This window comes from Danio rerio, chromosome 10, assembly GCF_052040795.2.
Source record: "Danio rerio strain M-AB ecotype USA chromosome 10, GRCz13ab, whole genome shotgun sequence".
NCBI classification, from domain to species: Eukaryota; Metazoa; Chordata; class Actinopteri; order Cypriniformes; family Danionidae; genus Danio; species Danio rerio.
In genome coordinates this window covers 28748152-28763468 of record NC_141030.1, presented here as the reverse complement: position 1 = coordinate 28763468, position 15317 = coordinate 28748152, and the positions used below count along the sequence as shown (strand labels likewise).

General features: G+C 37.0%; 1 protein-coding gene across 4 annotated transcripts in view; it reads left to right on the top strand.

Moving 5' to 3' along the window:
- The first annotated feature begins 293 nt into the window (after nt 1-293).
- The window catches only part of mtnr1bb (melatonin receptor 1Bb), a 41487-nt gene continuing 26463 nt past the window's right edge, over nt 294-15317 (top strand). For 3 of the 4 annotated variants that reach the window (XR_015500237.1, XR_015500239.1, XR_015500238.1), the window contains exons 1-2: nt 294-748; nt 837-1078. Coding sequence is in view for 1 of the 4 variants with exons in the window: in NM_131394.2 (NP_571469.1) it covers nt 883-1078 (196 nt within the window). In the remaining 3 variants the exon portion in view is untranslated. 4 annotated transcript variants of the gene reach the window in all.

The window sequence follows — 15317 nt, the reverse complement described above, 5'->3', positions numbered from 1 at the left end:
AAAAACACCAATAATTATCTTGCATCCTTTAAATACATACGTGTTTTCTGTTCAAACAACTTAAAAAGTTTAACAGGAGCCTGCCTGTGCATGAGACGGTGTAGTTTGGTAAGAATTTTTGTTTGGACGATTAGCGCCCCAAACAGTACCCTGTTCTAAAACTACTTCATTGTGAACCGGTTTATTACCAAATGTTTGTGACAAATAAAAAAAAAACTTCATTTAAAATCACCACGCAAAGTGAATTTCTGGTTACCTGACAAAAGAATTTCCACACCTCCTCTTGCTGCCTCAGGTCATGCCGTGCGTATCTTTGCTGGAGGCGCGCGCTCACGGAGAGCAGAGGTTGTTATGACAACTCCCGCGCAAAAAAAGAGATGCGCGGCTCTCTGCATGATTTGTCTCAGTTCAGAGCGCGAGCCAATCATCTGGCCAGATTCCCCTCTGATCACGCGCTGGATTTACAATTCCGAGCAGCTGCTTAAAAAATAACTTGGAGCGAAAGTAACCGTCGCCATGGGGCAACACGGCGCCAACACTGCCTTGTTGTTTAGTAATTTTAAGGTGAGAGAAAAGCAAGGTGAACATTCGAGCTAGACAAACAACTGGAAATGAGTTTGAGGAGCTGAAAAGATGTTAAGTCGGACTCGTATTTATGAAGAGAGGAATGAGAGGATCAGCCACACATTCGTGGCTCAACTGTTACCAACTTCTTCTGCGTGGATGGAGGAATGACTGTCTTTTACAAGTACGGGGAAAAAAAAAAGATTCTCAACTACTTTTGACTTTAACATGTACATTCCGTTGATAATTTGATTTTTCTTTTTACCTCTCAGGTTGCGAGAATAACTTTTTAAATCTCGAAATACGAGTTGGTCCGGGATGCCAGAAAACATCGCCTTTTTGACGAACAGCACAGATTTGGGGCACGTCGGTCGCGCGTTGGGTTCGAGCGCGCGCCCCGCCTGGGCGATAGCGGTGCTGGCCAGCGTGCTGATCTTCACCACTGTGGTGGATGTTTTGGGTAACCTGTTAGTCATAATCTCGGTGTTCAGGAATCGTAAACTGAGAAATGCGGGTGAGCTTTCATTTGTCTTTTGGTCCACGCGCACTGTACTCTGTTCATTGATAAAGCTTCACGTGCCGTTCGGCACTAGTGCTGAATGTGGGAAACAGATAATAATTACTGCACTGAACGAATGAATTAACAGTAATCAGTCGAGTTGTGTCACCTTTGTTTGACAGAAATCTTCTTTGACGTGATGCCTTAAACGTAAATTATACATGTTGAAAACGCGTGCTTCTGTTCTTTACCACAGCTGTGTAGTTTGAGGGCTTTGAGTTGATTTGAATGTAGACCCTTTACTCTTTTAACTACTTATCTAACTCTCGACGTATGCGCTAAAATCACAAAACAAAAAACGTATTTATGGTTAGTTACATTATAGAAATAATAAGAAAAATTACATGCAAGTGGCCTTTTTTTTCTGTTACACTGCTTTGTATTAGGCTTAATTCATTGTTCTATATTCATATGATGGTGGTATTTTATTCATAGGGAATATATGTAGAGCTTATAAAACTTGTAAAGCACTTAAAACAGCACCAGATGTTTCTCTGTCACACACAAAAAGATCTGCTGCAAGCAGAAAAGCTTCAAGTACCAGTATTAAACTGTAATTGCAAACACTGCAAAAAAAAAAAAAAAAAACTCAATGCTGTTGCTCGCCTATATCTAAAATATAAAGTAAAGGTATGCCTAAGCATTATCCTTTATAGAGTTGCATCTTGCGACAACACATGCTTTTTAAAATTCACTAGATGTCTTTGGTCTGTGTTGTGTCTAAGTGTAAGTCAAATGCCAGCAAAGTTGTTGAAAGTGGACTGAGAGCTGTTCTTTCAGCACCCTTAATGCACTTTTTTGTGTGTTCACCAAAGTTCAGATGGCAGCATTTAACACTTATTCAAATAAAGCACTCTAAATTACACTAAAGTACTCCAGTTGAACTATGATGTCAATCTGCTGTTGGACTTTTGATGCATGACTTTCAGCCTGTGACAATGAATGTGCATATAATGCATGCATGTGTTTGTGGGGTCGTTTCACACACCACTGATGCAATTCAGCGGGACTGCATTCAGAACCCCTTGACAGTGTGTGCATCTGCCGGGACAAACGCATGGAGAGCACTCACACAAGAGTGTACTTCAAAGCTCATACTTTTCATATTGAGCAAGAGCCAGACCTGTCTGCTTCAAAGGCGCTCTCGCAGTCTTATTACACCCTCTTTCTGATAGACACTCCTGACTCTCTCTCTCTCTCTCTCTCTCTCTCTCTTTCTCAATGCCTTCCCCCTCCAAAGCTCATGGAGGTGGCATCATCGGCTCATTAGATTGAGTATGAATGCTGTCAAATTTTGTGCGTGGTTTCCCCCCGATGGCCATGACGACTACCGCTGTCTTCTCGCCTCTCGCCTGAGAGGATCCTGTGTAAAGGAGGACAATTTTTCAGCCCTTTGTCATTACTAGAACCAATCAGGCATCTCACACAAGCAATAACTCTGTCACTAAGACCCAAATAGGCATTAAAGCACCAGGAAACGGTGCATGGAGAAACGATAGTGCACTCTGTGTCAACTAACAACAAGGGCAAGACAGATGAGAAACAACAGAAACTGAAAGCCGCCAAACAAGTGTTCCCACTTCCCAGAATCCAGATTCTTGTTAATCACACCGAACGAACATGCACAGGCGTAAAAAATTTATGACTGGTAAAAAAATCTCAGTCTTTTACATTCTGATGAGAGTACGGGAATGAAAGAGACTGTGTAAAAGGATTCTTTCTCTCCACGAGTCTGTTTATGTTATGGAGAACAGATGCCTTATTAGTCAGACTTCCATGTCGAGTTCACATTTAGGATTACTTGTACAGCTGTCAGGCACATGGCGGCCAGGGCTTCTGGAGTATCGCTGTCCGCTGGCCTCTCTCCCTTACTCCGTCCCTTGTGTGGTTATGTAATCGTGTTTCTGGAAAGGGGGGTAAGTGCCAAGTGAAGTCCCCCTGCTGTCAGATTCCTGGCAGGCCCCTGCTCAGCCACATGAGTGTGGATGCTACAGCGGTCAGCGGGACCGTCAGCACGTGTTTGTGAGCTCTGAGGTGTGTTTGTGTGGGAAATGGCATCGTAAGCCACAGGAGACTGTGAACATGAGTGGAGACAGATGTAGTGTTTCCGTGCTGTGACTGAGAAAGTGTAGTCAGATTTTAATTGAAGTCAGAAAAAATAAAGGACTTTGCGGATTGAACCTGCAAACCGGGGTGGAGTTACAGTAGCTGTAGGGCCAAATCAAATCTGTGGACAATTTTGCTATTTCTGCCCAGAATAAAGAAATCTGTGTATTTATCTGGAATGATTTTGAGAGTATAGTTATCTAAAAACTCATGACAAAAAACAAAACTGTCAAAACATAAACTGTTACTTAAGGTTTACAAAGCAAATCCAATTCTGTTGTCACATACAAACAAAGAGATAAAGAGATGTGCCCTTTTTTTGATTGTTGTGTGAAAAAGTTCATCATGAACATTACCTAAATGTGACAATAGACCACTAAAAAGTCTGAAGTGTCAAGTTTTTTTAATTAAATTGAGATTTATACTAGGGATGCTTCGATCAATCGGCTGGAGTTCGGCAGATAATCACATTTTTTGACTCATGAACCGATCGCAGGTGTTTTGAATTGGATACAATACCCCAGAAATCTTGCAGATGAAAGTGAATTAGCAACAAAACAAATTGTGAGAGGCACAGTGATGTTCTAAGCTTTACATTTGTTAGGTTAGATGAATAGCACAGTAAAGATATCTCGAGTGCACATCCCTGTCTCTCTCATTGAGTGATCAAGCTGCTGTGAGGGAACTGTGGTCACAGACGTGCTTGTTGGAATGGAGAGCTGAATATTGGAATGGCCTTGCATGTATTTAGGCCTTTTTACATGTAAAAACTGAAAGATCTGCATTTTTGACAGTTTTTATCTATTATTTTCTGTTATGCTACTTCTGTCCACAAAACGGTTATAAGAGACATGTTCAATGGGTTTTATGGAACATCATTTATTCTCCCAGGTAAGAAGGGATCTTCACTTAAGATTCATACTTAGAAGGAAAATGTGCTTTATGCATTATAAAGCTTTAAGCATCAGAATTGGCAAGTAATCAGTACTCTGTATCGGCTGCAAAAATCCTGATCGGAGAATCTTTAATTTATACATTTCATGAAAGCTGATAAATAAGCTTTTCTATTGATTTAAGATTTGTTAAGACAAGTCAATATTTGACAGATACAACTGAATATTTGAAGGGTTGAAAAATCTTAATACAAATAAAATTGCCTTTTGTCAGTAATAAACCCAGAGCATTGCAGAACCCTTTATTGCTTTTATTATTATTACCATTAATAATAGTTATAATAATAATAATAATAATAATAATAATAATAATAATGATAATGATAATAATAGCAATTACAATAATAAATGAATAAATAAATAAATAAATAAATAAATAAATAAATAAATAAATAAATAAATAAATAAATAAATAAATAAATAATATTAGAGAGATTTCTGAAGGATCATGTGACTCTGGAGCAATGTAGTTAATTTTTTAAATCACCTGAATAAATTATTAAATTAAATTAACTACATTTGAACAGTTACTTCATAGTTCAATAACTTTTTCAAAATTTTACAATTTGTACTGTATTTTTGATTAAATAAATGTAGCCTTGGTGAGCCAGATGACCTTATTTTAAAAACATAAAAAACTACTAACCCTAAACCTTTGACTGGTAGTGTACACCTTATGAAAGGTGAATAAATTAGCTTTCCATTGATTGATGATTTGTTAAGAAAGGCCAATATTTGACCGAGATACAACTATTTGAAAATCGGAGTTACCAAAAAAAAAATCTTAATGCAAATAATAAAATAAAAAATGTTTTAATAAATTTACAGCACAGTAGGATCTTTTCTAAAAATCTTGATGGATCATGATCTTTACTTAATATTCTAATCATTTTTGGCATAAATCTTTTTAACCCATTCAATGTTTTTTTGGGGTAGTACGGTGGCACAGTGGGTAGCGTTGTCACCTCACAGCAAGAAGGTCACTGGTTCGAGCCCCGGCTGGGTCAGTTTGCATTTCTCTATGGAGTTTGCATGTTCTCCCTGTGTCCAAAGACATGCGTTAGGTGAATTGGGTGAGCTAAATTGTCCACAGTGTATGTGTGTCCTGGTTCTCCAGGTTAGGGGTTGAGCATTGGGCTTATGACCCACCTCGTAAAAAAAATTGATGTTACAAAATACCAACATGGTCCTGGGAGTAAATAAGTAATGTATTTTTGGCAAAAATATACCCATGCAACATGGGACTGGTTTTGTGGAAGTTATGTGGGTTTGATATAACATAACTGTGAAGGATTTTCATTCTTGGCCAGAACTATTATTACTCTGAGGATCTTCAGAGATATATATTCTGTTTGATTCTCTCCTTGTTTGCATTTGAAGGGAAATTTGAGCACTCTTGCTTTTCCACAGCCACAAGGCTATGCATGATTAAACCTAAATGAGGTCAGTGTCCATCCGCAGAGTTGTCAAAACCTTTCAGCATCAGCAGCGATGTTTCACGTATACGGTGTACATCTGCTTTTTATCCAATTGTGTGATGTTGAGTTTCTGTTGTTCAGTTTCTGAGCCTTGTTGACCATGTTCTATAACTGACCCACTGTTTAGACCACCTGAAAGGGTGTTCATGTCCTCCACAAGTGTGGAAACAACTCTCATTGTTCATGCAAACACAAACACACACGCACAAACGAACACCAATAGCAAAGCACTAGGTTGTTTGTTTATCTGACATTTAGAATCTGGAGAGGAAGCAGGAAAGAAAGGAAGAACAGAGCCCTTTAAAGAAAGACCGCCAACAGCAACATAAGCACAATCTACATCCGTGTCTCCCATGAGGAGGATAATGTGACTCCCAATGCATGTGTGTGACCCAGTTCAGCACCATGGACAGATCCAAATCCCTTCTATATCAGTCTTGAATGCATTGTAATCATTCAGGAGACGGAACTTATGTAACTGTCATTGAGGACCCTTGGGCTATTCCGTTTGGAAGTGGGTTTGGGCTGAAGAGCTGTGGATTTCATACACATTGCATGCTGAAGATGATCTAAATAGTCTTTTAAGAGGGAGAGAGCTCTTCCCCTGCTGTTATTTAGTGCCTGCAGATCCTCCTTACTGGGCAGTAAAACTCTTTCCAGAAGTATCAAAGTGTAACACTGCTCAGGTCAACTCTGAGGGAAGGAACGCATGGATTTTTAGCTGGCTTAAAGACATCCAGAAGGATTTTGAACGCAAGGCCTTTAGGGCTGTAATGCAACAGATGATGTGCTGTTCTGTCTTATTGTGTATGTATTCCTGAGAGCGTTAACCCTGGGGTCTCTTGGTAAGAAGTTAACCTCGATGTTGTTGTACTATTTTTAAAATAGTAGGGTCATTTCTGTTACACTTTTTGAGCTTTGTAACTGTGAAAACTCTGTGTACTTGGCTTTTAGAAACAATCTGTTTTCAAGGTCAGGCATTTAAGCAAAAGTTGTTCAAACAGTAGCAGAAAGAAAATCCTGTTTCAGAGAAAATAAAGGTCCATGTTGGATGACTTACATGAGGATGCAGAATTTAATTATGTTTTGGTTCGGTTTGTTTTGTTTTTTGACCTTGCATTCCTTAACATTTGTAAATAGACACATTTTAGAATAGGACGAATTGTTTTGAAGTGACATAAACCAACTAATAACACACAATACTGCATACATATTAAATAATCTAGTGCTATCTTTTTTCATTTGTTATTATGTCACTTGATTTTCAGTATCATTCATTCATTTTCTTTTTGCTTAATCCCTTTATTTATCAGGGGTCGCCACAATGGAATAAACCGCCAACCTATCCAACATATGTTTTACATAGTGGATGTACTTCCAGCTGCAGCCCAGTACTGGGAAACACCCATACACTATGGCCTATTTACTTGATTCAATTCACCTATAGTGCATGGACTTTGGACTGTGTTGGAAACCGGAGCACCTAGAGAAAACCCACGCCACCATGGGGAGAACATGCACACAGAACTGGCCTACTGGCCAAGTAGAGACTCGAACCAGTGACTTTCTTGCTGTCAGGGGACAGTATTCAGTATTACTATATTAAAATAAATGTAGGGGAGTTATTTAAAATATGATTATAAATGAGGTATAATGTAAAATAATGACAATAATGAATTTGTATAAATACAAATTATACATGTTTCCATGCCATTGGGTAATTACTGCAATTAACAATTCTTCAGCCTAATAACTTATTTGCCTGAGAATAGTTTAAATATGTGCATGTGTGTAGGCATAAGTGTATGTACGTATACATCCCCCCTCTTCCCCTTCTGTTCTAACCCTTCTTCAGTATTGAGATGTAAAACCTACTTCTTTGTATTTTTTAAAAATTATCCTAATAGCTGATTTATTTTCATTTATAATTCTATACATGTAACACATTATTCATTATAGTTCATCAAACAACACAGTTCAAACTGCAGGACATGATTTTGCCAAGTACGATGTGATCCTTCATTAATGTCGATGTTGATCCTGGAACATCATTTTTTTGGAAAATGTAATGCATACCTACAGTATTTCCTATCCCTAAACCCAACCATAACTGTAAATGAATCCCAAAATCAGAGGAGAAAAATAGTTGGATAGCAATCATGTAGAAGTGCATAAACCTAACCGTAAGCTTACACTTAAAAAATAAATAATTTATTGCACTGACAGGTAAAATATAGGAAAACACTACAGAGAACAACACATTAGCTGCGTCTCAAATGGTACACTAAAGTAAGTAAAGTTTACACTATACACTATGCACTTATGCATTATATACTTACCCACTCAACATCATGTATGTAGTGTCGTCCCAAACGGAACACTAATGTTGTTTTACTAAGCGAAATTCAAACCATTTCCCAAATGATGTTTGACAGTTGCCAAACTAGTAAAATAAATGACCTAACTACCGAATAATACATGCCATGAGTATAATCACATTCAACATCAGGAGGTGATATAATCACTCTCGTAGTAAATAAAGTAAATAAAGTAATCCAACATCAGTACGCACTACTTACACTATTTATACTACGTAATGGTGTAGATTAGTGCATAAGTATGTGAGTGTTTTTTTTTTTTTTTTTTATAGGCCCAAGTTTAAACTAGAACTATACAACATTATGTACTGTACCCACACCCACATACACAAACTCCTTGGAAGGAATGAGAATCAAATGAGAAATCTCTACAGATTATTTTAAATGTACATAATAAACAATGAGACTATATATTATAGCATATGGTCCATAAATGTAAAAAGAGGAAAGAAAATGAAATAAATACAATTCAGGGAAAATACTCACACAACTAGATGGCATAGTACAACATGAAGACAAGTTTACCCTGACAATTTCAGTAAGAGTCTAATTAGGTCAAAGAGTCCAAAAAAGTTAGAAAGGAGGTCCAGGTTTTATATAATTTGCCAGTAGAGCCCTGAATGCAATATTTCACCTTTTCTAAAGAAATCACCTTAGAATTATAACGTTCTATCTGACATTTTGGTCAAAATTGAGTTATTCAGATAATCATATTAAATGACGTTGTTTACATTTTAAGACTTTTTATTTAAAAAACAAAAAAGGTTCTATCTACAAAGTTGAACTCTAGCTTGGCTCTAAGGTTCTTTTATGTGAGCCAATCAGCATTTCGTTAAAGAATTAGCTCATTGTCTGTGAGAACTTTCTACACACATATGATTTACTATATGGAATGCAAATTCTTTGAAGCTCAAAATCTCAAAATCATTTACAACCCATATAGAACATTATGATTCCAAGGCAATGTCATGAGATCTGTTAACCTGCTATTAAGAGGAGGAAAAGTTGGACACTTCCACGCAAAATGCATACTTTGTGACTAGTGAAGCAAATGCAATAACATCGGATTGTTGTTTAGAGAGAAGAGAAGGTAACATAGACAAACCAAAGCCTAAACTTAATATAAACCGTAAACCTACTGTATCTCTTAATTCTGATTGACTGATTAGATGTTAATCCAGGAACATGTCCTACTTGGTCAAATCAGGTTGACAGTTCAAACTTGATTATTGTAATAAACAGGACTGGTAACCATTCATCCAGCCAGCAGAGCCCTCGCCCAAATTCTGACTGCCAGTTCTTCATTTGTTACTTCCTGTTGGCCATATTAACCTGGCCACACTGAACACTACGTGCAAAGTATTGCCAGTATCTACTGCTTTACTGAGCATTTTCAATTTTTTTTTAACTACTTTTTTTTATGACCTTTGTACCTGTTTTGTTGACCACTGCTTTTTTGGTTACTCATTTTAGTCACACTTTATTTTGATGGTCTGTTTGCTGAATTTAAGTTGCATCTACATGCCAACTAATTCTTATTAGATTATAAGTAGACTGTTAGGCTAAGGTTAGGGATAAGGTGAGTGTAAGTTGACATGTATTTGCAAAGTTTCTTATAGTCAGTATAATGTCTGTTTAGCTGCAGTATCAACAGATTTTAAGCTGACAGTCTACTAATATTCAAATTGACCATCAAAATAAAATACCCTGATTTTCCTTTGACTACCTTGTTGGATTTACTGGATTTGTTACTCTGAATCTTGCATGCAAAACCGACTACGGTTTAGCCTGGTGATTTGGATTTGTTTGCTGAGAACTATTATACTTATTGCATTTGGATCTAACCTGTCTCCAAGTCATCACCACATTTATTTTTAAAGAGTGTACTATTTTATTTAGTGAATCAGTGACAGTTAAGACTTTTTTTTTTAAGTTTCAGACAATTCCAGATATAAATAATTTCTTATTATTTTATTTTAATATTTTTATATTATTATTATATTATTATTATTATTTTATATAGTTATTATTTTATACTTGTCATAAAAATAAATTCATATTTTCAATTCAGTTTAGTTTGTGACATTTCCAGAACAAACAAAAGAATTGAAAAAGTAAATTGTACTGACCTTTTGAATTGCATTGTACTGTGCGGGACATTTAGGGACATGATCATTTTCTTCATAGCGGGAATGACTCAGAATAATCCGAATCCTTTTTTTTTTCTATTCCATCTTTTGAAAAGGGCTGTTATCACTCTTGCTGAATTTGACTTGTTTTGCCTGGAGGTTTAGAAGATCCTATAATTATCAATTCATTCATCCCAGCTGAGCTAGTGGCACTAGGAGAGCCGTCACGAGTGAATTCACCAGTCTAATTGAACTCTGCTGGTGTTTTCTATTTCTTCTTTCACTTTTTTATTCTTCCTTTCCAGTCTTTCCCTCACAGATGTACTGGCAAAATGTCATTGCCCAGGGAGGAATTCAAAATTTAACGGGTGGAAAAAGAAAATCTGCACCAAAACTATTTGTATTCTGGTCTTCGTTGGCTCCACCACAGGATCAAATAGGAGACTTGCCTTGGCTTTCAGGTTTGCTTGATGGTCGGTTCACAGCAGTAGTTGTTTGTCTCAGGAGAGCAGCTTCTTTAAAACTTCTCCAGAGATGTTTTAGATTTCAGTGCATAAAACAAAAACATGTCCACCCTTTCTGTTCACGTCCCATTTAACACATGCGTCCTTGATTCTCACTGGACCATGATGTTGTCGTCTCAAGATGTTTCATTCAACAGACACTTTAAACCAAAGGTCTTGCAGTTTTATATTTGCACTGACAGTAACAGTTTGCTTGAGCTCTTTTTCAGTTGTTTTTGTTTTGTTTTTATAACCCCCCAGCCAAAATTATTGTCATTTTGTGTGTGTGTGTGTGTGTGTGTGCGTGCGTGCGTGCGTGCGTGTGTGTGTGTGTGTGTGTGTGTGTGTGTGTGTGTGTGTGTGTGTGTATGTGTGGAAATGCCATAAACCCTCTAAGTGTGTCAAAGAAAAACTATGTTGTCTCTGTTTCTGCACAGCTGAGTTTTAAGTTTCTGGTTTCATTGTTTATATGCAGGTATCAGTGATTAACATTTACTTTTTTGTTGTACTTTATTCATTTTGAAACAGTTGAATGTATTGAAGCGTTTACAATTTGACTTCATTATGTATTTACAGACAAAAAAAACTTTATATTTAAAATATTTATATTAACAGATGTTTTTACTTTTAAAAAATTATACCAAGAGTGCTTCAAATTATGATGAGTACTGTAGTTTTATTTATTGTTGTTCAGTTTTGAATACAGCTCGATTAGGTTTTGTTTGAGGTAAAGGGCACAATTGAAATGATTAATGTATAATGACAATGCATCACAGTGGCCCAGTGGGTAGCATGATCACCTCAGAGCAAGAAGGTTGCTGTTTCGAGCCAGGGTCAGTTGGCATTTCTCTTGCTATTGGTCAAGCTGGAAAAAATGGCATATTTGAGCAGACCACTCTCCAACCTGGTTAAGATCAGGTTAAGTTGTTTTACAATGCTTGATATAAACCTTCTCTGTTAACTTGGGTGAACCCAGAGTTTGTGGTTAAAGCCGTGGTCACACTAGAGTTTGAGCAAGCGAAATTATGCTATACAGTGATGTGAAAAAGATCAGGATAAAACAAGATGATTAGACATTGATTGATTGATCATTTTTTTACATTTTTGTACAGAGAGGTCATCTTTTGATCTTCAATTGGTCTTATGCAGGAATCACGGTGGCGCAATGGGTGGTACGATTGACGCAAAAGTTTATTCAAATAGTTTTAAAATGAATTTTATTTTATAAATGAAATATTTATGTTGAAAAAAAATATACAAAATCTAAGTAAAGTTGTACTTTGGACTAAACTATAATGAACACGTTAAGAATAGTGAGGCTATTATTTTTTGAGTATTTTATTTTCAAGATCTGAGGTACTGAGGTACTGAACTATCTAGTGCTAGTGCTTTCGCCATGACTATCAAACTGTCAAACAAGATGCTAATAAGACTCACTTTGGAAATACATAAGAACAGAATTGTACTGTATCTTTTTTCATGTAGTCACATGCCATGAAAACTGCTGGTTTAAAGTAAAAAGACTACTTTGAGAAAAACTACTGCTATACATTTTTCCTAGGGTGTTTGTTTTTTTGTTTTAAAACAATTTTAATAAAACAGATTAATGTTAGAAACCATAAATTCCATTAAGCTAATACAAAAAAAAAACTTTTGAATGAAAGACAGTATGAGTGGCACAGTTGCTCAGTAGTAAGCACTGTCACCACACAGCAAAAGGGTCGCTGGTTGGAGTCCTGGCTGGACCAGTTGGCATTTCTGTGTGGAGTTTGCATGTTCTCTGTCTTCATGTGGGTTTCCTTGAGGGGATCCGGTTTCACCACAGTCCAAAGACATGTGCTATAAGTGAATTGGATAAACAAAATTGGCTATAGTGTATGAGTGTGTGTGAATGTGTGAGTGTATTGGTGTTTCCCAGTACTGGGTTGCAGCTGGAAAGGCGTCTGCTGCGTAAAACATATGCTGGAATAGTTGCCGGTTCATTCCGCTGTGGCAACCGCTTGATAAATTATTAAATGAAAGACACAGTAGCTTAACTTGTTTCATTGTAGTAGTCAGTGAAAATTAAACAGGATGGAAACTATTTATTTTCACCACAAAATGTCTTATAGTTCACCTTTAAATTACACTGAACAAACCTAAACTAAATCTTTGCCAACTTTACTTTGCTCTCCAGGCAAATGATCCCATGCCGACTATACCTTGGCACAAGATAAAACAGTGAGACAGGCAGGCAGGCAGGCAGGATGAGGCACATCACCATGATCTTCAAACCCCTCCTTCCTGATTTCACAAAACAGAGGCCCAGCGAAAAAGTGCTGAATGCCAAGATTTTTAAGATCCATTTATTCATGCATATACTAAGGCATGATCTGATCACTTGACTTTAATGAAATCCTTCATTTTACCCCCTGCAACCAGTGATAATAATGCAAATCTCTAGATCAAATCATTTGATCATTGGGAATTGAGGGCTGAAGCACACAATTTGAATTTCATAAATCCCAATTTAGATCTGATCAAAGATCGCATGCCTAAAACATTTGAAACCCTTTAAAACTTTACTTTACTATCAGCATGAAATAAAAATCCACACTTATCAAAAAAAAAAAAAGGAGAAAAATTAAACAGACTTGAAAAAAAGATTTTACCACCGCTGAGGACTGCTTTGTGACGTTTATTCTGCTGTTTGTAGTTATGTAATCTGCAGCATTTTATTTACATTACTCCATGACTCATCTGATTCACTTTGAAGGAGTCAAAGGTCGCCGTGTTGACATTTTGACAGAGGCCAACAATGAGGATATTGTTTTGCGTGCAACTCTTCAGAGGGCTGAGTGACGTAATAGTGTTTGGCTGGAAGGAAGGCTGAGGTTCAGAGTGGGTTGACTGATCATGGGGTTACTGGAGCTTTGATACAGGTGGGATATTGTCTCTTTCAGTTTGTGTAGGCAGAATGATGTGAAACATTTGCAGCAGCAGTCAGGATGAGTACTTTGAATTTTGAATATGATAAAACTTTTGAAGTATTTTGAATATGATAAAAGCTTGATACATATTTTGATGCCATATGTTTTTTATATTAATATACTTAATTTATTGTAAATTCAGGTGAATGTCACAAAGAAAAGCCAGGAGTGGAGGTCAGTTATGAATAAATCCATGAGCTTAGTTTGGGTTCAGACACTAACTGAAAATAATCTAACTTGTTTCATGTTGAAAAGGTCTGGAAAATTATATGAGAATGTACTGGTTTTGACACTTGTATGAAGTATGGCGATGAACCTTATGACCCTAAGCAGTGAAACATGGTGATATCGCTGCCAATAGAACTGATTGTCTTGTATTTATTGATAATGTGACTGCTGACAAAGGCAGCGGGATGAATTCTAAAATGTTTCGGGCAATATTGTCTGCTCTGCTCAGATACAGCCAAATGCTTTATAACTTGAATGGCGCTTCACAATGCAGATGGATAATGACCCAAAGCGACTAAAGAGGTTTTGAAGGTAAAAAAGTGAAATTTTAGAAATGGCCAAGTTAATCACCTGACCTGAATCCGATTGAGCATACATTTCATTTGCTCAAGACAAAACTGAAGGAAAAATGCCCCAAGAACAAACAGGAACTGAAGACAGTTGCAGTAGAGGCCTGTCAGAGCCCCACCAGGGAAGAAACTCAGCGTCTGGTGATGCCTATGCATTTCAGACTTTAGGCTGTAATTGACTGCAAAGGATGTGCAACCAAGTATTAAAAAGTGAAAGTTTGGTTTATGATTATTATTCTTTCCAATTACTTTTGGTCCCTTAACAAGTGGGAGGCACATAAGCAAACTGTTATAATACCTGCACCGTTCACCAGATTTGGATGTAAATACCCTCAAATTAAAGCTGACAGTTTCTTGTTTATTTCATTTCAAATCCATTGTGTTGGTGTATAGAGCCAAAACTGTTAGAATTGTGTCAATGTCCCAATTTATATAGACCTGACTATAGCTAGCTAGCTCGCTAGCTTCATTATATTTTCTGCTTTTGAAGATTACTCATGTAACATTTTAAATATGTAGTAAATGTCAGCAAATTGTACTGTTAATTTTACGCCAGGATTGATTGATTGATTGATTGATTGATTGACTCATCTGTTTGTTTGTTTGTTTGTTTGTTTGGTTGTTTGTTTGTTTGTTTGTTTGTTTGTTTGTTTGTTTTTTTTAAGTGTACAGTGTATTTAAGGCAATGTATTCATTTTATTTAAGTGTACAATAATCCTTGGCATTGCATACACTATCTAAAGATAATACCTTCTATATGCATTAATAGCATCAGAGAGACACGACAGGACATTCACATGATCTGGAAGTAAGGGCAGCTGTTTGAAGCTGCGGTGGCAGTGGCCATGGCTCAAGGGCACAATAGTGGTGCTTGTCATTTGGTGCCGCTGAGAGTGAATGCTTCCGGGTACCAATTAAGATTAGCCCTCGGTGCTCCATTTGAGCTCTAGTCCAGTTTTTCATCATTTCTAGTTCTCATATCCCCAAGGACTAGACCCCTGCCATCATTTGCAACCTGTAAAAAAAATACAACAAAAAAAACATGACAACGTCCTCATCTGCATATCCCAAAAGTTGCAACAGCCCTATAATGTGATTTG